The sequence below is a fragment of the Rattus rattus genome, chromosome 4, assembly GCF_011064425.1.
Source record: "Rattus rattus isolate New Zealand chromosome 4, Rrattus_CSIRO_v1, whole genome shotgun sequence".
Lineage (NCBI taxonomy): Eukaryota > Metazoa > Chordata > Mammalia > Rodentia > Muridae > Rattus > Rattus rattus.
In genome coordinates this window covers 137,471,515-137,496,999 of record NC_046157.1, presented here as the reverse complement: position 1 = coordinate 137,496,999, position 25,485 = coordinate 137,471,515, and the positions used below count along the sequence as shown (strand labels likewise).

The 25,485-nt window shown below is 41.4% G+C and overlaps 1 protein-coding gene across 1 annotated transcript in view; it reads right to left on the bottom strand.

The window, feature by feature from the left end:
- Adam23 (ADAM metallopeptidase domain 23) overlaps positions 1-25,485 on the bottom strand; it is a 145,208-nt gene that overhangs the window by 49,081 nt on the left and 70,642 nt on the right. The window contains 7 exon segments of the mRNA XM_032901217.1: positions 1,831-1,902; positions 8,338-8,403; positions 10,107-10,180; positions 10,930-11,002; positions 14,943-15,006; positions 16,423-16,505; positions 24,649-24,712. Of these exon segments, the coding sequence (XP_032757108.1) occupies positions 1,831-1,902; positions 8,338-8,403; positions 10,107-10,180; positions 10,930-11,002; positions 14,943-15,006; positions 16,423-16,505; positions 24,649-24,712 (496 nt within the window).

Here is a 25,485-nt window from a genome sequence, read left to right as displayed (position 1 = left end):
TGGGCCAGTTCATCAAACAGGACAGCTGCCTTGCTACACAATATAATAACTCTCAGAGAGAATCACAGAGCTGAGGCCAAGTGCGGGGGCTGGGGGCACAGATCTGAGTCACCAATCTCACTCTCACTTCAGAGTGACATCACTCACACATATCTTGTTATTCTTCTGTTCTCGCTACTTTGGGCCAAATAAATAACTCACAGAATCAAGCAACTTCAACGAGAGCTGCCAAGTTGCCTCACTTTTAAACTATGGAAACCAATGAACGGTCTTTGAAGACAGTCAATAAAGAAATTAGCATCAAATTGAAGCCATAATGGCTTCCCACAAAAAAAAAAAAAAAAGAGTTAAGTGTAAATATATTTCTGCAATGGACGATCAGCTCCCGGATTTTATAAATATAACATAAACTAAAAATTAAATTTTGCAAAGTATGATTTTATTCAATCATGCAAAAGGATGACTAACACAGAGACGCTGCCTGATAAATTGCTTTTGCATGAGAGAAGATGTGTTTAAGATTCTCTTTTCCATAGCCAGTTACAGCTTCCCTGTGAGCAGATTGACAAGAGCTGAAATTAAAGGGAAGTAATAAGGCAGATGTAAGCCAGTTCTCAGGGGTTCAGCCTTAATTTTATATTACATATTCTATGCACATCAACTCATATTACAATTTTGTCAGCTGTGCCTATGAGGCACATAACATATGCTAGGTGCACAAAATATGTTATGAATATTTACATGACGGGTGGTTTGGGGCTGTTTAAAAGGCAGATCCTCAGAGTGAGTAGCGTTTAGATGCTTGGCAATTTATAAAAAAAAAAAAAAGATTTTTTTTCACAGTTAAGAGGGACCATACAATAAACACGAGATTTAAAAAAAAAATATTTAGCTTAACAAAGTAGCACTTAACATTAGCATATATAAATTAATTTATGCAACGCAAATTGAATTATTTATTGGAATATAATGTATGAAATTCAGTCCTGGGTGGTTGCTACCCAAGGCAGGAAATCTAAACGATCATTCTTTGGAACTTATGAAGTGGCAGGAGAGGAAAAACACGTCAGTCGCGAGGATATGTAGGGTCAGACCCCTCTGAAGGAAGCAGACATTTCATTGTTCCAAATTATTGTGTGTGGCGATGACACCTAATTCTATCACCTAGAATACTAGAAATTAAGCCTGAAGCATTCCACCGTGGGAGAACTAAGACAATGAAACCACAGCCTTGAGATTTTCATCCATCCAAATCCCCTAAGCACACGCTGTCTCAATCCATTAGGACTTCTCTACTTGTGCAAAATATTTAGGAAAAGCTCAAGCAGTTATTAATAAAGTCTCATTTCCTGAGAATAATTTCCAGGCCTTACGGTCCTTCTCTGTTGCACTTTATCCCCCACGGACTCTGGTAATAAGAGAGGCAATGCTACACAATTACTGTGGGTTAATAAAAATTTCTCACTGTTTAAGGAGGTGACGACGCTCGCTACTCTGATTTGCTCATTAGGTACCGTACACATGTATCGAATTATACCACTGCACCCCACAGATACCTAGAATTAAACTGATAATTAATGAAAGTCAATATGCTTAGAAGAAAGAAACAACGCTGACGCTTCTCGGGAAGTCCGGGAACTCTGAAGCTCTGATGGTGTTTTCTTACGAAGCTCTCCATCCAGCAGTTTCTTCGCCAGGGGAACGTATGAATACATTTTTTTTCCTTTCATCCGAGAAATAGCTAACATGATCACTGAATATTGAGAAAGAGATATAAACCATGCCTTTTGGATTAACAAAAAGAAGTCTCAAGAAACCCAGGCTACTTACAGAATCTACAAGGTTGACCACAGACTTTGCGAAGTTGTTCGTATGCGCGTGAGAAGAGCGGTGCTTCTTATACTGGGGGGAAAGAAAAGTTAGACCAGTCACTTGTAGGTCCTAACAGACACTCAATGTCAAAAATTTCATATAAACAGAAACCTCTGAGAGATGCTAGAAATGTGAATCAAAAGGTCAGAAACTGGTTTGCACCAAGCTGGTTGCGGTGATGTTATTTTGTTTTTGTTGTTTTTTTCCTTTCCTTACAATGCAAACCTAGGCAGCAAAATAGATGAGCGCATGAAACTCTGTCCCTCAAAGTCAACTTTTAATTCAATCTTTACAGCTACTAATTGGTTCTTTTGCTTTCATAAAAATGAACCTTTACCATTTAGACAGGGTTTAGACCAAAAACTAGTCTCATGTGGACAACTTTCTCACTTTAAACTCAAGGCCAAGCACAAGTCAAGACCATGTGGCACTGTCCGTGACAGGATGTATTTATCCTGCATTTAGTAAGTTTCCTGCTGAGGATGCCACTCCTAGAGCAGGCCTTTATTCTACATAACCAAAGCCAAAGAGGAGTCAAAATGGAAAAGGACACATGCCAAACGACAATGGCTGTGTATAATTAATTATTTAAGAAAATTTATCAAAATAATTTTATATGTCAACCTGGGGACCTGGAACTGCAGTGTACATCTATAATCACAGCACTTTGGAAGCTGGGGTAGGAAGATCCCTTGCTCCCAAGAGTTAAAGACCTGCACAAAGTAAATTTCAAGAACAGAGCAAAATGTCTAGGGACATTCATTTGGGGTTCGGGGAAGTTGTTGTTTGCAGGAGACACAGTCCAAGACATTATACCCTACCACTGTAGAGCAAGTGCTCTACCATTGGACAACAACTCCCACTAAGGGTCTGGATTTTTATCAAGGAGTCAGACACTTTATTTAACATATGTTGAAGAGGTGACATTTGCTTAAGTTGCTTGTAGGAACACCACACCCTGGACCGCTGTATGAGGCTACTGTTCTCCCTATAACCATGAGGGGAAAAAAAAGACATGGTTTAAACGGGTGATTCTTTCATACCATGTGTTTGAAATTTGTTATCAATTATACTTATTAAAGCGATTGTATCTTTCAGAAAGATTAAGAATATTTAAAACAAAATAAAAATCATGGTTTTGTTCCTCTTCGCATAATCCTAGATCCTTCTGAGGATCTGAATTCTACCACCATCTGAATTTGAGAACAGTTCCTAACACATGAGTGTCTCTTTTTTTTTTAAATATTTATTTATGTAGATGATTACTCTGTTTACATGTATGCCTGCAAAACAGAAGAGGGCACCAGATCCCATTGTAGATGGTTGAGAATCATTATATGCTTGCAGGGAATTGAACTCAGGACGTCTGGTCTAGTAGCCAGTGCTCATAACCACTGAGCCGTCTCTCCATCCAACACATGAGTTTCAAGACACTTTGGAACCAGTCCAGTAACTTTGAACTGTGATTTAGGGTTACCAAATGTGAGCTTTCTATTCAGTGCCAAAAAAAAAAAAAAAAAAAACAAAAAACAAACAAACAAAAAAAAACACATCAGGTTCACAGTATGGAACTCAGAAGTCTAAAGCTCTTAAATTAGGGATCAGAGATCTTAAGTCATGATCTGACTTAGAACTAGAAGCTGGAAGCTCTCCATCAGTAAGAGCATTTGACAGAATCTAAATTCCCAAACATGATCGAAGGGGTCAGATATTAAACAATTAGAATAGCAGAGAGAAGGATTACTGTGCCACAGAAACCAGAAGAGACAAAAACTGTTCTCAAATTGTGGTGGTGGTGGAGGTGGTGGTGGTGGTGGTGGTGGTGGTGGTGGTGGTGGTGGTGGTGGTGGTGGTGGTGGTGGTGGTGGTGGAGGTGGTGGTGGTGGTGGTGGTGGTGGTGGTGGTGGTGGAGGTGGTGGTGGAGGTGGTGGTGGTGGTGGTGGTGGTGGTGGTGGTGGTGGTGGTGGTGGTGGTGGTGGTGGTGGTGGTGGTGGTGGTGGTGGTGGTGGTGGTGGTGGTGGTGGTGGTGGTGGTGGTGGTGGTGGTGGTGGTGGTGGTGGGGTGGGGTGGTGGTGGTGGTGGTGGTGGTGGTGGTGGTGGTGGTGGTGGTGGTGGTGGTGGTGGTGGTGGAGGTGGTGGTGGTGGTGGTGGTGGTGGTGGTGGTGGTGGTGGTGGTGGTGGTGGTGATGATGGTGGTGGTGGTGGTGGTGACTGTCTGTGTTCAGTGTTGGTAAGAGAAGAAGGGCAGAACAAGGCTGGGGAGGAAGCTCAGTGATGCAGTACTTGCTTAGTAAGCAGAAGATTTTGAGTTCCCAGTGCCATAAAGAAAACAACACTGCTTGTATTAACTCGAAGCTCCATTCACTAGGCACCCAGGATCTATGAGAAACTATGTTCCCCCCACAACAAATATCCACTCCTCACAACTCCATGAAGTGAGCTATATTATCCTCAGATAACTTATCATGGGGATCATGGGGCTGAAACCAGAGTTTGTCCTACTCTGAGCCAGGAGAAGAGTTTAACTTATTCAGTTAATAATTCGTATGAAATAATTATAAACTACTGCTTACTATATAGCCCTCCGCAACAAGTCAGGATTATTGATGAAAATCTGTAATTCGTTTGGTCCATTAAAAAATATACAGTGGTTTTTAAATAAGGAAAACCAAATGAGGTTTTAATTGAAAAAATATTTGAGTCATTGCTGATTTGCACTGTATTGGTTCATATTTAATAATGCAGCAGTAATGCAAGCAAAACACTTGCCTTACATGCGCCTTAAAATTTCTCAGCCAATTTTTTATTAGGAGTTTTTAATATTTATTTTTAGCTTAAGCAGCTCAAAGAAATGTTTGCAGACTTTTATCAAGCCATAATTGCTCACAAATTAGGTTCTGCCAGCTAGGTACCAAGATGCTTTCTACAAACTTGAGAGATTTTTTTTTCCTTTCTAATTGAAAGCCTCTGGTAATTGGGCTGCTTGTTCAAAACACGAGAGGTGCAATTTTTCAGGCGGCCAATATTAAGAGAGGGAAGCTCGAATGCAAATGTAGGCAAAATGTTTCCATTTCCTGCATGAATGAGAACTAATTTGGCAAATAAAGAAAAATGTGCGCGCTCCATTTATGATAAAACTTACCTTCACATTTTCTGATCACTGAAAACCATTTCCATTTAAGCCGGCAAATTGGCTTTCACTTCCTGGATAAATGAGCCCCTTAAGAAATGTGCCCTTTTGAAAACAATTAAAGCTGAACCTTATTTTCAACCCGAAGGTAAGAATTAGAAAATCCCGCTGGCTCGCACAGTACAAACACCGCGAGATGGGGCTCCTCGGTGGGACGCTAAAGCCCAGCAGCAAGTCTCCAGACGCCTGAAACTGACGTATTCACTTAGCCTGGCTCGGTCTGGCTTGCGGCACCGAGGTGCGGTACTCTGCTCTCTAGCCATTTATTGCATCTTTGCAGCGATTACATCTTAAAACTCCATTTGATAGAAGGATTACCTCAAAAGGGGGAGATTTTCTCAATTCTTATGTGGGGTCTTAAAAATGAATTATTTATTTGGGACGACTATAAGATAGAATGTGATCTGGTCTCATAGCAAAGGGATTATTTAGTGCTATTAGCCCAAAACCATAATTCTTTAAATGCTAGAAACTCTCCCATAGCTTTGTTCTATCTTAGGCATTATCACCATTCAAAAATCAAGGTTTGTCATTTGTTTGTTTGCATTTTAAAAAATACATGTCCCCAAAATCTATCATTCAGATGTCATGCTCAGTTTTTATTCAACATGCTATACTGAAATGAAAACTCAAGCACGGTTCATTTAAAAAAACTTGGATTTCTTTTTTAATTAAAAGACGTGGCCTGGTGAGTAGCTGAGTGGGTAAAAGCACTTGCCAGGCAAGCCTGACATCGGTTCAATTGTATAAAACCATATTTTTAAAAAAGCCACAAGTGGTGGCGTCCCACTGCAATCCTGGCACCCCGATGCTGAGACGTGGAAGTGGAGACAGAATTACTAGCTAGTCTAGAGAACAGCTCAGCAGAAACAAGGGGCCGATACCTCTAACCTCTGACCTCTGACCTCCCAGCATGCATGTCTACAATCATACACATCATACACACACATACACACACAATAATAAATTGACATTTAAATAAATGTTGAAAACAACTTAAATAAGACGATTATTTTTATTACAAAATGTGTGGTACAAGCAAATAAGGTTTTCTCTGCAGAGAGCAGTATTTTTGAGAATGGTGCTATTGCACTATTTGTACAATTGGGCACACTGTGGTACTATCTCCTGTGTGCTCTCTCGCCTGTGCAAGCTCACTCTCTCTCTCTCTCTCTCACACACACACACACACACACACACACACACACACACACACACACACACACACACACACACACACCAATAGTAAATAAAATATGCTCTCAACTACTCATCTGGAAGAACTGCACTGTGCATAGTCAACACGTATACCGGTATGTCCTGCATATAGATATGCTAAAATTATCTATACATTACAAGATTTGTATAAATGATGCCAGGAAAAGCTCAGGCTTTTAAAATACATAATTTCACAACTTGCCACAGTCATCAGGTTTGAAAAGTAAAGTAGTTGGAAAATGGTTAGAATTTTCAGTGGTTCAGAGGAAGACAGCCCAACCGACGCCTTTCAGAAACTCAGATTTAAGCCTCTCTTAGCACAAGTCACCACCTGAACAGTTGGTTTTCCTTACCAGGGAAGACTTCTCCTAAGTTATATGTAATTCCAAAAATTTTTCCTTCTTACTCTTATATCTCAAGAAATTTATTTAAAGGCTGATACAGAAAATTAAGTCTGTCTACAAAAAAGGAAAAAGAATTCTATGGGGGGGAATAATTTTCAACACAATTGAATTATTACTTAGTAACTAATGGTAATTAGTTTAAATATCTATTAAGGTAAAAGACTCAAATAAAAGTTTAAGTATATATATATATATATATATATATATATATCAAAGCTTTCGTAATATACAGTTTCAAGGATTTCTCTGAATAGACTGAGCTGAATGGAACTTCATATTGTCAATTTAGTACAAAATACAACTTTATCATGTAGCTCACTAACTTTGATTTCCTTAAAATAACGAGGACTTACTGAAGCTTAAAACTGTATTCTAATATTTTATAAGGGCTTGTCCCACGTCTGACTTTTAAGTATGGAGTCTTTAAAAATATAAGTCCACTTTTGTGAAATCAACAATTTTTAGAATTAAACTGTGTGGTTGTGACAAAATAACCACGGGCCTGATGAGACTGGGGCTGTGGCCATGGAGAGGCCTGAGGCAGAAGGCACAAAAGAGCCGCATGGTCACATCCATGCCCAGCTCCAGCTAATGTCCCACTCCGACAGCTTGACACACTGAGCTGAGCCAGCCCCAGAGAAGTGTATCTGAGAGGTTGACCAGCACACCACGGGAACCACGGGAACCCAGCACAGCAGCGCACGGCCCTGACACAGGATGCTCAGGCGCTGACAGTGGAAATCACTAAGTGGAGAACAGGGACGGTGAGTGTGGTGTTTCTGTCCACACATCCCTCAAGCATCACCGGAGTGCAACACATGTTACTCTCACAGGTGTAACACATTACTTATATTATCAATATCTAGTAAAACAAATGACTGGTTTAAAAACGGCCTCTTTAGATAGATGTTTCATTTGTTTGTTTGTTTGTATATTCAGTGCAGAGGGATTGAACTCAGAGCCTCGCATGTGATACACACACACACACACACACACACACACACACACACACACACACACACAAAAGCATGGGATAAAATAGTGATGTGAAAAGTAGAGAGCAAGGATTTTATTTATTTTTTTGAGAGCAAGGATTTTAAACAAGCATAAGTGAAAAGCATCATATTGGTAAATCTACCCATTATAAATCTCTATTAAAGAGGTAACTTGGGAGCTGTCAAAATTCCATAAAGTCACGGTCTCCTCTTCACCTAGGAACACCGTGCTCATTTAGAGCCACCAAATGCTTGTGTCTAGACATCTGGACTTTATTAAGTTACTACTAACAATAGTTAAAGTAAAATGCATGTCTTGTTTAACAATCTATTGGGATTCTGTGCTGGTTTGGATGGGAATGGCCCCTACAGGCTCATGTATTTGAATGCTCGGTCTTTAGCTGGAGGAAGTGCCTTTCCTGCTCTAACACTATGCCTGCCTGCCTGCCTGCCTGCCTGCCTGCCTGCCTGCCTGCCTGCCTGCCTTCGTGTGCTGCACTACACTCCCCGCCCCCTGCCCAAGTGGGTCATGGGCTCACCCTTTGAAGTTGTAAGCAAAGTCCCAATGAAATGCTTTCCTTTATAAGTTGTCTTGGTCATCATGTCTCTTCACAGTAATAGAACAGTAACTAAGACAACGACAATTCTATATTCTTACCGTCTTGTGATCATTAACAATCATAAGCTCCAAATATTTCATTTCTTCAAACACACCTCGCGATGGCTAAAGGAAATAAAAAAATGCATGGTTAGAACAGTGGTTGACATAAAGTATCTCTAAGCCTTGAATTTCTTCACTGCCTGTTGTATAGATGGCCAAAAAAGGTGCCTGGTAAAGCAACTGCTCACATGTGACTATAAAGTGTCACTGAACAAAGAAGAAGCTAGAGAAGCAGTGTCACTATCTCTACTCACCGAAATGAGAAACAGGTCATGGGGTTTCTGTGTGGTTTTCCATGTAAAATCACTCTAAAGGAAAAGGCATGGCATGATACCTAAAATAAATACATTTCCTTTTCTATGGTAATAATGATAAAATATTCACATTTACTTAAAATGTCAAAGGGAATTCACTTTAAATTCCTCTCAAGAGAACAGCAGGCATCTCTGAAATCACATCAGGGTGGTCAATAAGAATTAGAGGACTGGAATAAAGGGCATCTGACAGACTTCCAATCTCCAGCCCCTCACAGGAACAAATGCTGACAGATAACGCTTTAAGAATAAAGACTATTTTACTTCACGGTCACATGTATCCTCTCATAGTTGAAAAGCTAATGATGACAGGTCTTCCTCATTGTGTACTGAGTAACAGTTCACTAAGGGGTAGACTGTAGTGAAAGGAAGGCCGTGCAAGTCAACTGCATCTTTGAGAATAAGCACCGAGCTCTAATTAACTGAACAGAAAAGGTTGTATTCATGATAATCATAATGCCAATGTAAACTATGTGAGAAGATGATTCAAACTTGAACTAACTTTTAGATCGCTGGGGGGTCTAATTCATTTAACACACACATACAACTAAGTATTATCTTAAATGTATAATTTGTGCTATAATTACTCATTAAGTCATCTAGTGAATTACAATGTAACCTATAAGCCGTAGAATTAATTCTTGGTTACATGGCGTTCACCATATAATTACTGAACAGTCCCAATCATTACAGCCTTCTAATCTACTGCAGATTTAGTTACAATGCCCCTGTGCATTTATCAGTGCATAAACGGCATGCAACAGTTGCTGGTTATGCAATCTCAAGACTTTTAGCCCACTGTCATATTGGCAAGAGGGATGGCGTTGTGTCATTCTGGTCTAAAAAACACATTCAGATTTCAACTTTGGTATAATAAGAGTTTTCCATTTGGAAGAAATACAAATAAACTTGATTAGCCAGTGGTTTTTTTTTTTAACAGAAATGTTCTGTATGGCATTGTAGGAACCAGATTGCCTCTAAAGCTGTGTTGCAGTCTCTTTATTGTCTGTCTGTGTGTCTGTCAGCTTTGGTTTGGTTGTGTGGGGAGGGTGAATGAATGGGGAAGCCAGAGGTCAACTACTGGAATCAATTCTCTCCTTCCTTCTGCCAGGTGATCACGAGCATGGAGTTCAGGATACACCAAGTTTCACCTACTTAAGCCACCTTACCAGCCCTACAGTGCTTTTCCAAAAGGGGAGAAAATGTCCTCCAATTTTCCTAAGAAAAACACATTGAAGACAGACCTAAAACAAGACATTTTTACGTCACATCAGGGTTCAAAGTACACTGTAATCAGTTTGAGTCCTTAACAAGGAGGGAAGAATAAATAGCATTGAGCTGAAAATCCCCAAGAGACGGCTTCTCTGTGCTGTTTCTGTTTTGAAGGGGAAAGTTTAGATGGAATGTGGGGGGTGCCAAGGAGCCAAGCCTGTGGCCCAAGGCTACACTCACATTGACTGCTCTTTTCCTTCTTCTCAGCCACTGTAATTCAGGTAGCAAAGGCCACTGGTCACTGCCATCTGTGCCTGTGTAAGAGGGAAATTAACATCAAATGGATGTGGACAGCGTTCCATTGAGAATAGTCTTCAAATATTACATGAAGGAACAGTGCCATTAATAATAAATGTCATCACAGAGCCTAAATAGCCTACAGTGAAACGGTGCGTTGATTGTTCGACATCTCACACTCACAAAGACAGTTCAAACGCTTTTCTTCTCATCGGGAAAAATGTGAGTTGCCCAAGGTTGATTAGAAGATGGTTATCTGACCTACAACCATTTAGCAAGAGCCTAAGAACTCGACTATGTGTGCCCAATTTACTTTAGGCGTAAGGCTTTGTATAAATCATGAAAGATTCTGGGCATTAGTATATAGGAATAGTATCACAGGTCCGCAGGAAACCAAAAGAAGCCTTTGCCAGCATCAGCATCCTAGAGATGCTTCAGGGGCAGGGTGAATGGGGGAGGTAGTGCGACAGGGCTGGGGAAGGGCAAACCAGAAAGCCAGCTTTGACGCCTGGCCCTGCAGTAATCATTTACATTTGGCCGCACTGAGGTTCCAAGCTCAGCTACAGGCTGGAGCCTCATTTGTCATCTCCACTGAAGCAACACTCCATGCCTCATCCCACGCAAGGCTCAGCTAAGACTGCACTCCCCACCCACACAGCCGACCTGAGCCCTCAGACCAATCTCCCTCCCCAGCAAGCCTGCACATCTACAGAGGTCTGCAAGTCACAGCCCCAGACGTACCATGGCTATTTTAATTAAAACTTACTGAGGTTCTTCATCTGCTTAGAATATTGTCCTGCCAAGGTTTTCTGGATTATGTGTGGCCGGCCAGTGCTTTTCTGAAACAAAAACAATTGCAGGAAATGAAAAAAGTGAGACAGGAAGACATCTCTATGACTCCCTGGAACCGTGTTTGCATAACGCTTCTTCTAATATCCTTCCTTTACTCGGACGTGAGATATGAGAAGGAAGAGGGTATGCCTTGTTGAGTCTCTAATTTTAAATGAAAGAGCGCCCTTCAACTGCTCCACTTCAGATCACAGCACTGCTTTGTCAGTTGCTCTTGAAATCTCAGCTTCTTTCAAAGCCCCAAGTGGGAGATGAGTAAGAAAGGAGTGCCTGTCCACCAGCGTGAGACGACGTTGGCGCTCTTAGACACTTTGAAAACATAAAACTTGAAAAGATGAAATTGCAATTTTCCCATCAACTTGTAAATGATTTAAAAACTGTGACATCCACGGCTAATTACAGCTGCGAGGTAGAACGTCCTCATACATCACTCGTAACACGGCATAAGAAAGACTTTAATAATATCCATGAGCAGCCTTGAGAATATTCATATCTTTTGGCCTAGAAATTACGCGGACACTTTACATTGTTAGAAGTGGAAGTAGCATTAAGAGCTGAGTGCTTAGTTTCTGCCAACCAGTCCTTCTGTGTGTAGTACTCTCCGAATTATTCCCAACAAACGGCCCATGTAGTCTGCATTCGATCCCCGTTCTGGGTTGCTCTCCGTTGCTATGATAAAACACTGACCATAACAAACGAGAAGGAAAGAGCTCATTCCAACTTGCAGGCTACAGTCCATTATGGAAGAAAATGAGGGCAGGAATTCAAGCAGGAACCTAGAGGCAAGAACTGAAGCAAAGACCGTGGAAGAACCCTGCTTACTGGCTTGCTTCCTCTGGCTTGCTGAGCTGCCTTTTTTATACAGCTCAGGGATACCTATATTATCCCAGCTGTCTAAGGATAGTTCCGCCCACAGTGGGCTCGGCCATCCTACATAAGTTAGCAAGAAGAGAATGACACACAGACAGGCCCACAGCCACTCTGATGGAGACAGAGCTTCAGCTGAGTTTCCCTCTTCTTAGGTGAGGCAAGTTGACAACCAAGATCAACCATCACATTTCTACTTAAATGAATTAAAATACTGAGATTCAGAAAGAGGCATGATTAGGTTAAGTAGTGCTATGAAACAATCAATTTATTTAAAATACAAATGGAAATATGCAACTGAAAAATTGTGTGAATATTTGCTGAAAGGTGGTAAGAAATTATTTTGGGGGATGGATAATTATTATTTAATTGTTTATTTTGCTTTTCAAAATTGTTCAACATATTACTAGATTTGAGTGCTTCTGCAATATTAATAATTGAACCCAGAGTCTTATGCATACTAAATTAGTCCTGTTCCACTAAGCAATGCCTAGCTTGTTTTCCGGTTTTTGTTTTTTGGGTTTTGTTTTTTGTTTTTTTTTTTGTTTTTTTGGTGTTATTTTTGTTTTGTTTTGTTTTGTTTTGTTATTTTGAGATGGGAGTTTCACTAAGTTTACAGTGATTACAGGCATCACACTCAATTAATATATTAGTTTTATAGTCATAAAATACCTTTTTAAAGGGCCCTTATTAGATATGATAGAAAACAATAATTAAGAATATTGCTAATTGCTTTCTAATTGCAATAGAATGTGAATTCTCACCGGAACTATCCCGTCCGCACTCTTGACTGGCTATAAAGCATGCTAAAATCAATAACAACAACAGCAGCAGCAGCAATAATAATAATAATAATGTAACATTCAGAAATCCAAATTCTAGTCTAATCCGTTCTGTACTCTGGCAACAGATGAAAAGACACCTAGCACAGTGCTATTCACCCCTAAACCTGCAACAGGATGTTTGCAACTAATTTAAAGTCTCACGTTCAGCTTGCCTGTCCCCAGCCTGCCCCCACCCACAGTGAGAATGAGAGCAAATCACTCTGAGAACAAAGGGAGGCAGGAGGAGGCAGGCGGGGAACCACCACCCCCAGCAGCTATAATTACAGCTATAACAAGGAGGCGCCAATTCCTTAAACATTTTGATAATACGGGTTTATATGTATATAAACCCTTTTAGCAGTTCAGCAGACACCACAACACATTTATGAATCCACCCCGCCTGCAAAAATGGGCTTATTATGGATGCACTGGGAATCTCCCCATTTGCACTTTCTTAAAATGCAAAAGCTTAGAGAACTGTTTTGGATTTACTGTTGTTGTTTTCCTTTGGGGATTTCTCTGGTGAGGGAGGTAAGAGAGCAGTTACTCAAAGCCAGTCTTCATGTGCTTTGCTGAACGTCTGAATGCCTGGCAGTTTTGCTGTAAGATCTGCCTGACCAGGGAACAGGGAGCGGATTTTACTCATCAAAACATCTAATCGAGGCTAAACTGTCATCCCTCTCTGGAAAGTTTTAAAGTTATTTATCAGAACCCATACAGGCTTGTTCAAATATCCCCATGGACAATTTCATGTTTTTTCTGTCTCAAATTTGAAAAGTTACCTCATAGTTTTATATATGCATATAAACGTGTGTGTAAATATCTTATATAATTTTACTTTTACTTATATATTAGATAATATATATTTATATTATAAATGAAACATACATTTACATAATGTGTATTATATAAATATATGTGTATGTTGTATATTTTATATTATATAAATGTATATAAAAACATTACACACACATATACAGACAATAAAATAAATGCTGCCTTTTAGTATCAAAAGTCTAAATGTCAGAGTTGGTGAGATGATTCAGCAGTTGAGAGGTCTCGCTGCCCTTGCAGAGGGCCAAAGTTCAGTTCCTAGAACCCTCATGGCTACTCACAGCCACCGTAACTCCCCTTCCCAGAACTCTGATGCTCTTTCCTGAACTCCTCACACAGAACACACAGAATGCTCATATACAACAAATATACATTTATATTTATATACTATATATATGTTAAGGTGTACGTATGTACTTATGCATATTTTAACAGCCTCAGTGATTACTATATTCTTCAAAGAAAGATTTTTTTAAATTTTTCTATCTGGACATGGCGGCACACACACGGGACATTCAGGAGACCTGGGCTACATAATGACACCCTGTGCCCCGCCAAACCTATTTTCTGCTCCCCATCAAATGACTGCACTATTCTGATCATCACTCTCAAAAAAAAACTTTTTTTTTTCGTTAAAGTTCCCTCCCTAGGTCTCACCACCTCCCTGTTGTGACCTCACCGTGTCACGACTTCACCTGCCAATCTCCACCCATACCAGAGCCTTTGTATCTTCACAGCTCTGGGAATGTTCCAATCTCCTTGTGGCCTTTTCTCAAGATTCTCCCTCAACATGGTGGCTCTTTGCTCCCTTCAGAGGGTGCCACCATCTGAAATGTCACGTGTGACTTTTCATCCCCATCACGAGTCTCAGGATATTAAGTTTATCATGAATGTAAACTGCAGTAAGCTTTCAACATAGTAGCGACAGCTGTTTTAGACTGTAAAGACTGCTGTCGGGAAACAACATGGCGGGAACACAGGGTGTCTCGGTATGGTTGTTGACCTGTACACGATGAAACACCACTTTCTTCTCCATCTGGAAACTATATGCTGTGTCATCTAAACATCGTTTAGGTCAGATTTCCCTACTGAGTATTTCTAGGAACAGAAAGGAATTCTTACACAATTATCTAAAGAAGAAAGTGGAAATGAAAGCTTTTCTAATGAAGTCCAGGCCCCCAGAGCAGAACAAAAGCCCTCCCTGTTCTCTCCGAAGACTGGAAAGTCTGACCTTGCTTTAGAATACCTCATCGTCATACCTCTGTTCTGGCCTTACTGGCATGAGGACCTGGCACTGTACCATTCTAAGTGTGACGTCGCATATGGATAAATGATCTTCAATGTGTTTTGTCTCCACGTGCTGGAAAAACCAAACACCATAAGGAAATCAGTGTCACAGACCCACCTCATCATGAGTCAGCTCCAGAGGCTCTATCATATACATGAAAGTGTCGTCCTCAAACATGCCACTGTAAGACAAGAAACCAGGAGGAAAGTCACCAAATGTGGCAAACCGTGAGAAGAGGCAAGTGAGCACCTCGACAGTGTCATTCAAGAGTGCCTCAGAGCAAATGTCTTCACACAGGTCCCTGGTAAACCCCCAACAGCTGCATGGAGCCCTCCCATGGTCCCAGCACTCCCGAGACTACTAGGCAGCTTGCAAGCACAGAAGTCTAAAACAATCCCCAAGAGCATACGAATGCTACAGGACATAAACTTACGACCACACTGATCTGGAACAAGATCTCTCACTTGTTTCAGAATATGAAACTAGTACAAATTTCTTGTTATACCAATGATATATCACATAAAAGAAAGTTGACCGCCCCATTGTCTAAGAATAGTCTAAGACCATCTCTGACTCTGAAGGGGCTAGCAGGAGTATCTTTACACTTGTAAATTGTGAATTCCTATGAAGTAGTGTGTCATTAAAAAAAACCACATTTAACTTGGGGAGACATGAAGTTTCTTTAAAATAACATTAGAATGGAGTTTTAAGACCCCTTTTCATCTCATGTCTAAAGCTAAGTCATCGTCCTAGGTCTAAACGTGTTTATGCATGGTTTCACTGAGTATGCCCCAGATAATGGGGGAATTCCTTCTAACACCCCATCCTTCCCAGGCGATCCCTAGTTAGACTTAGATCTAATCCAACTGATGACCTTTGCCATATTCCTGTAGGCGCTGTGTCAACTAGAAAGTCACTCTGTAAGCTTCTGGCTAGAGTCTGGGTCTTAAATGTCCCAACAGATCCACTACTAAGGATCTGATTTCACCTCAGAGTGGTGCTCCTGGCAGGCAGTGGAATTATCATGAGGTAATCACTTGGAGCCTTGTAAGAAGCCTTTAGCTCACAGTAGGGGTTAGGGGAAATGCCCTTGCAGGGCACTGTGGGACTTCAGTCTCCTTCTCACTATCTCCCCTTGTCACACAGTGAGCAGTTCTGCAGCACAACACACACTCAATGCACAATGATGTGATTCCTCACAAGTGGCCCAAAGTAATGAGATCAACCTATCATGGATTCAAACCTCCAAGGCTTGAAGGAAAATAATCCCTTTCTCTTCTAAGTTGATTATCTCAGGGATTTTGCTTCAATAACAGAAAGCTAACTAATACGCCCCTATCCTTTCCCTCATAGCATCAACCAAAATGGGCATCACTAATCTATGTAATCATTTGTTTAATTTCTGAGATTTCTGCAAAGTCTAGGTGTTAAAGCAGAGGGGACTTTAGCTCCCTCAAACTGCTCTGTATTTAGTCCTCAACACATCACTGACATAGAAAAGTCGCTAATAGAAAATATCTGAAAATAACAACTGCACAGAGTGAATGGATATGAGCAAGCCTGGGAGTCAGGAGGACCCGAGAAGATTCCCACGTACTGGAGTCCATTGCAGGTCGACAGAGCCACCCTGGAGTCCTTGACGCCTCTGATGCTTCCATGGTAGTAGCAGTGCTCTCCGCCCTACAAAACAAAGAATGCCTTATTGATTGTCTCTTATACACTGACAGCCCTGCTTCAGATCGTTCTGTAGAGAAAGGCCGCCAATGATGAGAATGCGTGTGCACAAGAAACTCCCATTTTTGAAGTTAGAAATAGGGCTGGAAAAGCATTAAGCATAACAAGTTTGCCTGTGTTTAGTGGAGTGACTCCTCATGGTCCGTGTCGCTGACTGACATACAGTGAACTCCTTTACTATGGCTGCTGTTGTTGTCTTTTGTGGTGCTATTTTACCTTGTTTTCTTATTTTGAGGGGGCTTTGTTGTTTTATTAGGTTTTTGAGAAAGAACTTAAAGTCGAATGGGCAGGGAAGGGTAAAGGACATGGAAGAACTTGGGGGAGGGGAAATATGATCAAATATATTTAAATTTTAAAATGCTTTAAATAATAAAAATATTATTAAAAAGAGAAAGAAATCATAAAAGAGCATAGTCAATGCATTTGTGTTATATATATATATATCAATAAAATTGATATTAAAATAAAACATAAAGAAATAATAAAGTCCCTCCCTATTACAGAGTCATGAAACCCTCTCTGACCTTTCAGTATGCAGTGCCCGTCTTGAGTTAAGCTGCTATTTGGTGTTTACGCTGTGACCCTGAGAAGTCACAGAAGGTGTGCACAGCTGTGCTACAGTTTGACTACACTATCCTTCTACATTCTTAATTTGGGGGGACATATTGTTTTGTCTCCTTGCTTGTATATGCAATTAGCATCCCTATCCACTAAGAGTAGCCTAAGCTCCCCCTAAGTCAGTGAGCAGGCTTACTTTGTACCTAAAGATAGACACCCTTGTTTGCCTTCCGTCCCCCCAGCTTCAGTCCAGTCGACTGAGTTCTGGGTCCCATTAACAGGTACCATTCAAGACCTCCCGGAACACTGATGGAAGTCTTTCTTTCTTTGCCTTCTACATTGGACCTTAAATTCCCTGTCTTCCTCATTTACTGTCACCACCACCACCCTCCTGTTAGAGACACACAATGTCTGCTACCTTATTAAAAAGTATTTATGGGGTTGGGGATTTAGCTCAGTGGTAGAGCGCTTGCCTAGCAAGCGCAAGGCCCTGGGTTTGGTCCCCAGCTCCAAAAAAAAAAAAGAAAAGAAAAAAGAAAAAAGAAAAAAAGTATTTATGACCCGATAAGCTAAGCAAGTACTCATGAGGGTAAACCTTTCATTTTCATCCCTCACAGCAGAGCCATGTGTTGGGTGGAAATGCTAAACTGCCCACTACTTCATCCTGCACCTCAGAGGCCTGGAGTCATCTAGCGTCTGCTGATGCTAATTCAGACACCATCCCAGCATCAGGAATTTTCTATAAATCTATTGTTAGCTCTTTTAAGAGGACTTCATGGACTCCTATTCCCCCAGATGGCATCCCTGCCCTTCTGCTGCCAAAGCCCTCATAAGCACAATGATCTTCAGCCAGCCCAAGCTCATGATGTGATGAGGAAGATTCTAACAATGATTAGGAAAAGAACAAAGTGAATATAAAGCCTTCTCCCCACAGGACAGGAATGTGTCTCTGGCTCACTGATGTACGTGCTTTACAGAAACTAGATCAGAATAAGAATTGAACTGACTTTTTGATGAATATACATATATATGTATATATAGATCCAATATATGCGCGTGTGTGTGCATGTGTGTGCGTGTGCGTGTGTGTGTGTCATATGGAAATGATGCTTTATGTATAAGGAAATGACTATTGGTCAAGTACACCCGCATGTCTTGTCGTTCATGCATAGTTGCTCTTGTGGGTACATGGGAAAAAACATTAGAATTTATGCTCACAGCAATTTTCCATCATATGACAGTGTTGTTGACAAGAGTCCTCATATTGCACACTAGATCCTACACATACGTCCTACAGAATGTGTAATTTTGACCTACATCTTTCCATTTGTAGCTCTGGCCCCTGACCCTAAAAACTACTGCTCTACTCTTTCCAATGTCTGACTTCCTTAGAATCCATATACTGTCACTAATGGAGATTTTTCTTCCTGTGTCTACATTAGTTCACTGGATATAAATGTAATGGAATCGTATTCAGCCTTTAAATGGAGGTGCCACACCATTCGTGACCACATGAATGAACCTGGCACTCATATTTACCCACTGACTAGAAATCATGGGTGTGAGAATACACCACATTTTTCTTATTCATTCATCCACCAATGTACCACTGTAACTGCCTACATCTCTGGACTACTGTAAATAATGCTACCATGAATAGTGATGTGCATGTTTGTATGTGAATGTGTTTTTGTCTGGCCGTGTGTGTGTGTGTGTGTGTGTGTGTGTGTGTGTGTGTGTGTGTGTGCGCGTGTGTCTGTGTGTGTGTGAGTGTGTGTGAGTGTGTGTGAGTCTGTGTGTGTGTGTGTGTGTGAGTCTGTGTGTGTGTGTGTGTGTGTGTGTGTGAGTCTGTGTGTGTCTGTGTGTCTGTGTGTGTCTGTGTGTGTGTGTGAGTGTGTGTGTGTGTCTGTTGTCTGTGAGTTTGTGTCTGTGTGTGTGTGAGTGTGTGTTTGTGTCTGTGTGTATGTTTATGTGTGTGTGAGTGTGTGTGAGTCTGTGTTTATGTGTCTGTGTATGTGTCTGTGTATGTGTCTGTGTGTGTGTCTGTGTGTGTGTGAATGTGTGTGTGTGAGATGTAGGCATGGAAGTGTGTGTGGGCCTATCCATAAGTATGCAGAAGCCACAGCAGGACATCAGGTGCTCTGTATGCCTCTCCACCTTATTCCTTGAGACAGGGTTTCCCACTGACCCACAAGTTTGCTCATTCGCCTAGGCTGGCAGGCCAGGGAGCTCTCAGAATCTCCCAGTCTCCATTCCCCAATGTTGGTGTTCTGACCAAGCATAGACATGTCTGGCATTGTATAAGAGTGTCAGGGATTAAAACTTGGGCCTTCATATTTGTAGACAAGCATCCTTGGCACATACATCCTTGGCTCCATGAACGTACATTTTCACTCACGAAGAAAGACACCTAAGGTAATCAGAGTAATACAAAATTAAATTACAGTGAGCTATACCTCCCACTTACTAGAATGGCTATTGTGAAAAAGACAAGGGATACATGCTGGAGTGGCTGTGGGGGACAAAGGGACATTTGTAGACTGCTGGTAAAACTACAGATAGGTATGGCCAATTGAAGAATGGAGATCCGCCAGAAAAAAAAGGAAATCTGAATCTCAAAGAGACACCGCAGTGCATGTTCACCTCAGTTTCATTTGTGTGGCCAAGCTGGGAAAATTGATGGATGCACAAATGGAGAAATGTGTCCACCATGGAATACTGACCAGCCTTGGAAAGAGGGAAATCCTGCCACTATGGCAACATGCTGGGACACTGTGCTAAATGGAACAGTTCAATAAAGACAAATGCTGAACAAACCCTCATAGGTTGCATGAGAGTCAAACTCATGGGACAGAGGGTGGAACAGTGCTTGTCAGGAGCAAGGGGCAATTCAGCAAATGAAGAGATGTTAGTCAATGGTATAAAGTTTTAGTTATGTGAGTAGAATATACTGTGGAGACAGAAAGTACCACAAAGTGACTACAGTTACTGTATTATATCCTTGAAATCTGCTATGAGGTAGATTTTTAAATGTTCTCACTAACGTGGATATCTACGGGAAGTGGAGCATGTGTTAATCAGCTTCAGTGTACACTTATCAGAGCATGAGATTTGGTACAGCCTGACTATGTGATATTCTTATGTATAAGACCTAAGTTGCACACCTTAAATACACAATTTGCATTTTCAATTATACTTCAATAAATCTGGGGAAAGGAAACCACTCACAAAGGACTACATGTTATAGGCTTTCATTTATGTTCCAAATAGGCAATTTATAGAGGCAGAAAAGTAGATTAGCAGTTACCTGTGATAGGAAGGAAAGCCTCTAGGGAATGACTGCTAATAGATAGGACGCTTCTTTGTGGGGTGATGAAAAATGCTTTAAAATTAGATTATATTAATGGATGAATAATTTTGCAAATATAGTAAAAACAATTTAATTGTGTACTTTACGGTATATAAATTATGCCCCCATAAACTTGTTTAAACCAAAGAAAACATAAATAAGTAAAATAAAATCAACAAAGTTGCTTTATTGAACATTATATCACACTGCGTGCAAAGAATAGTGGAAGAAATTGTAATAAAATCTGCTTGCCTGGGTACATAGACGTTGCTCCGTGTGCATCCACAGACACCTACTTCGTACCTATACCATGAACTTGGGGTTTTCAGGTTTTTTGTTTGTTTGTTTGCTTGCTTGCTTTTGTTTTCGTCTCTCTGGTTCCTATCTTTGTTTCTCTTTTTAGCCCACTTTCATTCAGTAAAAGATATATACATATATGTACATATACACATATACATACATATCCCTCATCTAGAAGTGGGAATGGGGGATTGCGTGGCACAGTAAAATGAAAAACCGTAACAACGCTTGCTCTCAGAATGCTATGCATTGGGATTTTCATATTAACTCTCCGAGTACTTTAAGTATCCACATCTATATTTTACCTCAAAGCCCTCACAGGCTGTTTATGATTCTAGGCTCTTCTGGTGAAATAACAGCCCACATGCCATTTCTCCAGCCCTCGGGCAGAGACCAGCTTATGGGACGGATGAGAAACCTTGACACTCCTACACATATGCTTCCTTTCCTGGCGTTCCTCAGAAAGGCTTCCTTCTACATGGTAGAAGCAAATCTTTGTAAAGCTTATTTTTAAATGCTTTTAAATTTATGTATGCAATGGGAATGTGAACATATGCAAAAATTTCTCATGGTTTCAGAAGCAAAAATTGTCCTTGTGATCAAAAGTCATAAAATATATACAACTCTTTGATCCAGAGAGCCTTATTCTTAAAAATTAAACTTGCAGCAATTACTAAGACTGTGTTCAGACCCCATCTGGGAAGTGTTTCCTTAGGAAACACCAGGCAAGGGTGGAAGCAAACTAAATATTAAAATATTTTTAAATAAATAATAACAAGTTAGAAGAACATTATGCAGTTTTTTAAATAATGATCCAGGGCCAATAAAGGTTTTGTGTATACTAAAATAAAGTATTTATATGATCATTAGATTTTATAAATTTGGCATGGAATGTGTGCATAGCATATGCTTGGGGCATATATGTTTATATACACATAGGAAAAATGAGGATGTTTCCATTAACCCATTATCTAAGGATGAGTAAATTTGGGTATAGGCCTGTTTTAGAGGAAATGAAAGAAAAGGGATGAATGCAAAGTCAAGCTGTAGTGAACACACTTTCCAGAGTGGATGTAGCTTTTGCTTTAAGTATGTCCCAACCACAGGAGGCTTGGAATATCTTATTAATAGGAAGACCTCATTTGAGGTACCTCAAATGAACTCCGTACACCAATTAGCTATTGTACTTCTAAAAAGAAAAATACGGAGCTTCTTAGATAAAGGTTTGGGTCGGGTTACTGCGGCTGCAAAGGTGGCCCATCTGCTGAGTCTGGAGAGTTCTTGTATGATCTCCCCTCTTCCAGGCTCATAAGCCAGCACACGCCGTGCTCAGAGCACTGGCACAGCCAGCAGCAGCGTGGTTTTGTACAAATGCCAGCAAGCACCATTCCCGCACTTGAGTTGGCACTAACGGTCCCTTTCCACTCCGCGGCGTTAGTCTCGGGGAGATTTGAAACTCCCAGATGCAGCTGGAGGAGAGAGCTGACAGTAGTTAGAAGCACATGGCAAATGTACCAAACATTAACCGGACAGACCTAAGTCCTGAGACACACCACGGCCATGAGCAGTGTTTCCAGTGACGGTCACTTACAAGCATGTGCCAAAAGAATACAATATGGGCTAAGAAACCCAGGTCCCCTGGCTCAGACGATGCAGGTCTGCATGTGAGAATTGCCACTGCTCTGCTGACATTCGTCAGCTGTCAGCAAAACACAAATCGCATCTCCCCCCATTACTTGTTTCTTGTTTCCTTCCCAACGTCTGTGGTTTACATGAGCATTACTAAACATTCATGGCACCTGGACAGCCACTAAAAGTCCTAAGTTCTTTTCTGTGCCCATTCTGTGGATTTTCTGCCTGACTCGTAGAAATCTCTGCTTGTCACACACTACCGATAATCTCTCTCTTGCTTCCGTTGAACCCCATTTTTTCTTTATTGGTCCTGCCTGGTGAGAAGAAAAGATCACCTCCCCTTGAAGAATGTCAGGTATGTGAAATTACCTTTATGTGACAACCTGTGATGGCCCTGAGTGGGCTTGCCTCCTTCTCTGCACCTCTGTATGCAGGAATAAGAGTACCCACCTCATGGGCCTGCCAGGAGGGTAAAGTAGGGAAGGACTAGGGCTACAGCTCAATGGTACAACACTGCCTACCATGCAATGGTACCCAGAGAGAACAAATAAATAAAATTAAATAACAAAACAAAGTTGGGTATAACAGCGCATGCCTGTAATCTCAGCATGAGACTAAGGCAAGTGAACCCCAAGTTGGTGGCCAACCTGGGTGTGGCGGTTTGAATTGGTTCGGTCCCCATGGACTCATGTGTTTGGATGCCTGGCCATAGGGAGTGGCACTATTAGGAAGTGTGGCCTTATTGGAGGAGGTGTGGCTTTAGAGGAAGTGTGTCGCTGTGGAGGTGGGGCTTTGGGGTCATACATGCTCAAGTCTGGCCTGCGTCACTCAGTCTCCTTCTGCTGCCTTTGGATCGAGATGTAGAACTCTCAGCTCCTTCTCTAGTACCCTGTCTGCCTGCACACTGCCATGCTTTCCACCATGATGATAATGGACTGAACCTCTGAAACTGTAAGCCAGCCCCAATTAAATGTTTTCCTTTATAAGAGCTGCCTGGTCATGGTGTCTCTTCACAGCAATGAAGCTCTAACTAAGACACTGAGTTAACAGGCCCTCAAGAAGGGGCGGGGAAAGAATAATCCCAGGTCTCATTTTGAAACCTACCTTCTACCCTTGGGCATCAGTTGCTTGCACTAAACTGTCACTGCAAGGGGTCATCCAACCTTACAATTCTGATTCCGTGGCCATGATCCTGGCTGAGTATCCCTAATCCAGAAGTCTCCAAAACCCTGCAAAACCAGCTTGGCAGCAGGGGTGGAAAACCCATACACAAAACTGTTTCATGAACAAAATTATCTAAAATGAATGAGATTACCCTGCAAGCTGTGTGTATAAGGGGTAGGTGACACATGAATGAATTTTGAGCCCTGTCCCCAAGCATCACTACATACAGGCAAATAGTTTTTTTTAAAAGTTTAAAGCCAACAGACTTCTGGCCCCAAGTCTTTTAGGTAAGGGATACCCGAATGGTATTTTCAGTGCTGATAGGAGACTATAAAGCTCATCTGGCCATTCAATAAAGTAATGAATGTAAAACCAATCAAAACAATTAAATTCTCTTATGGCCCTGCGTATACAGAAGGAAGGAGGAGGAGGAGGAGAGGGAAATGAATCAAGATGGGGACAACGGAAGAAGATGATTCCACTCCAGGTAGTCAATTTTATCTTATCTAGGTGGGTGGTTTCTATCTTTATTAATTGGCAGTGAATTTAATCTGTGGATGTATCATAGATTGAGAATTTAACACATAAATCTGATTGTTGGGGTACAGTTTGTTGAGTCTTGATGTTATCAGGTAGCTGGGACCAGCACTCCCGGCTGGTCAGGGCTGGTCAGGGCTGGTCAGGGCTGGCCAGGGTGACTAGCAGTGGGAGCAGAGACAGCTGGGGCTAGAAGACAGCTAGGCTAATGTGGTGTGGTGCCACACTGGAACCAGCCACCACTGAGATAAATTAATGTTAGTTCTATATGGCCCTATGGTTCCAGAACTAACACTAGGGAGTGACTGCCAGGGTCTGAGAATAACAGGGGACTAGTGTGGAGCAGTGATGCATGGGAAGCGGTGAAGCCCTGTTTTAATTTTTACCACAGCACTGCCTCAGCATTTTAAGTTCTCGTGAATTCTTCCTCAGTAAATTAGTTCCCTGGTATAGGAGGCCAAGTAGTCTTCTCGAATAGTACCATGAGCACCAGTCAGCTGTAGGATGAATGTGCTTTACGCTGCAGGAGATCCAGCCCCTTCACTATACCTTAGAGTACATCTGCTTCCCGTCCTCATAGTGGATCTCCACGTAGTCCGAAGATAGCAAACCACTGCAGAGGAAAGAAGACAGAGTGATTTCTGCAACCAAATGCTAGAGGCTTGAAAACCACTCAATAAATGGATGCCATGGGCATGAAAACCACAGATCTGCAGTCCACAGTCTGGGCAAAGGAGGCTGTGGTCAAGTCTTAAAATAGCATCCAGCAAAAAAAGAAAAAGGATCCTCAGTCTAGACTCAAAGACATAAAACGTAGGCAATCGAAAGGACGCCCTCAGATTCCGCACCTACCGGACATATCAATCAAAACTATCAAACCGAGTTGCATATAGAAGACAAGTCCTGTCACTCACAGACACACACACTCACAGATACACACACACACACACACACACACACACACACACACACACACACGCACAATGCTCTAATGGAAATGTCTTTAAGTGTGGATCAGCGGGGAGGAATATGGTAAAGATCTGGCAAGCACTTCCCATAAAGCCCAGAGAGTAAGCACGGCGGCTCTGCCAGCTCTGTGGTCCCTCATGGCAACAATGACTCTGCTGTCAGCAATTTATACACAGGTGAGTGTGGCGCTGTCCTGGGGAAGTTATTTATGGAGAATGATATTTGAATTTCACAATTCTAATGTACTATGAGTTAATGTTATTTTGAATTTCCAAGTCCATTTAAAAATGCATAAGGCCAATGGACAAAAGCGCTTGCCACACAAACCCAACAACCTGAGTTCAAGCCCCAGATCTCCCAGTGGAAGGAGAGAACGGACTACTCAAAGTTGTCCTCTGAGCCATGAGCATGTGTGTG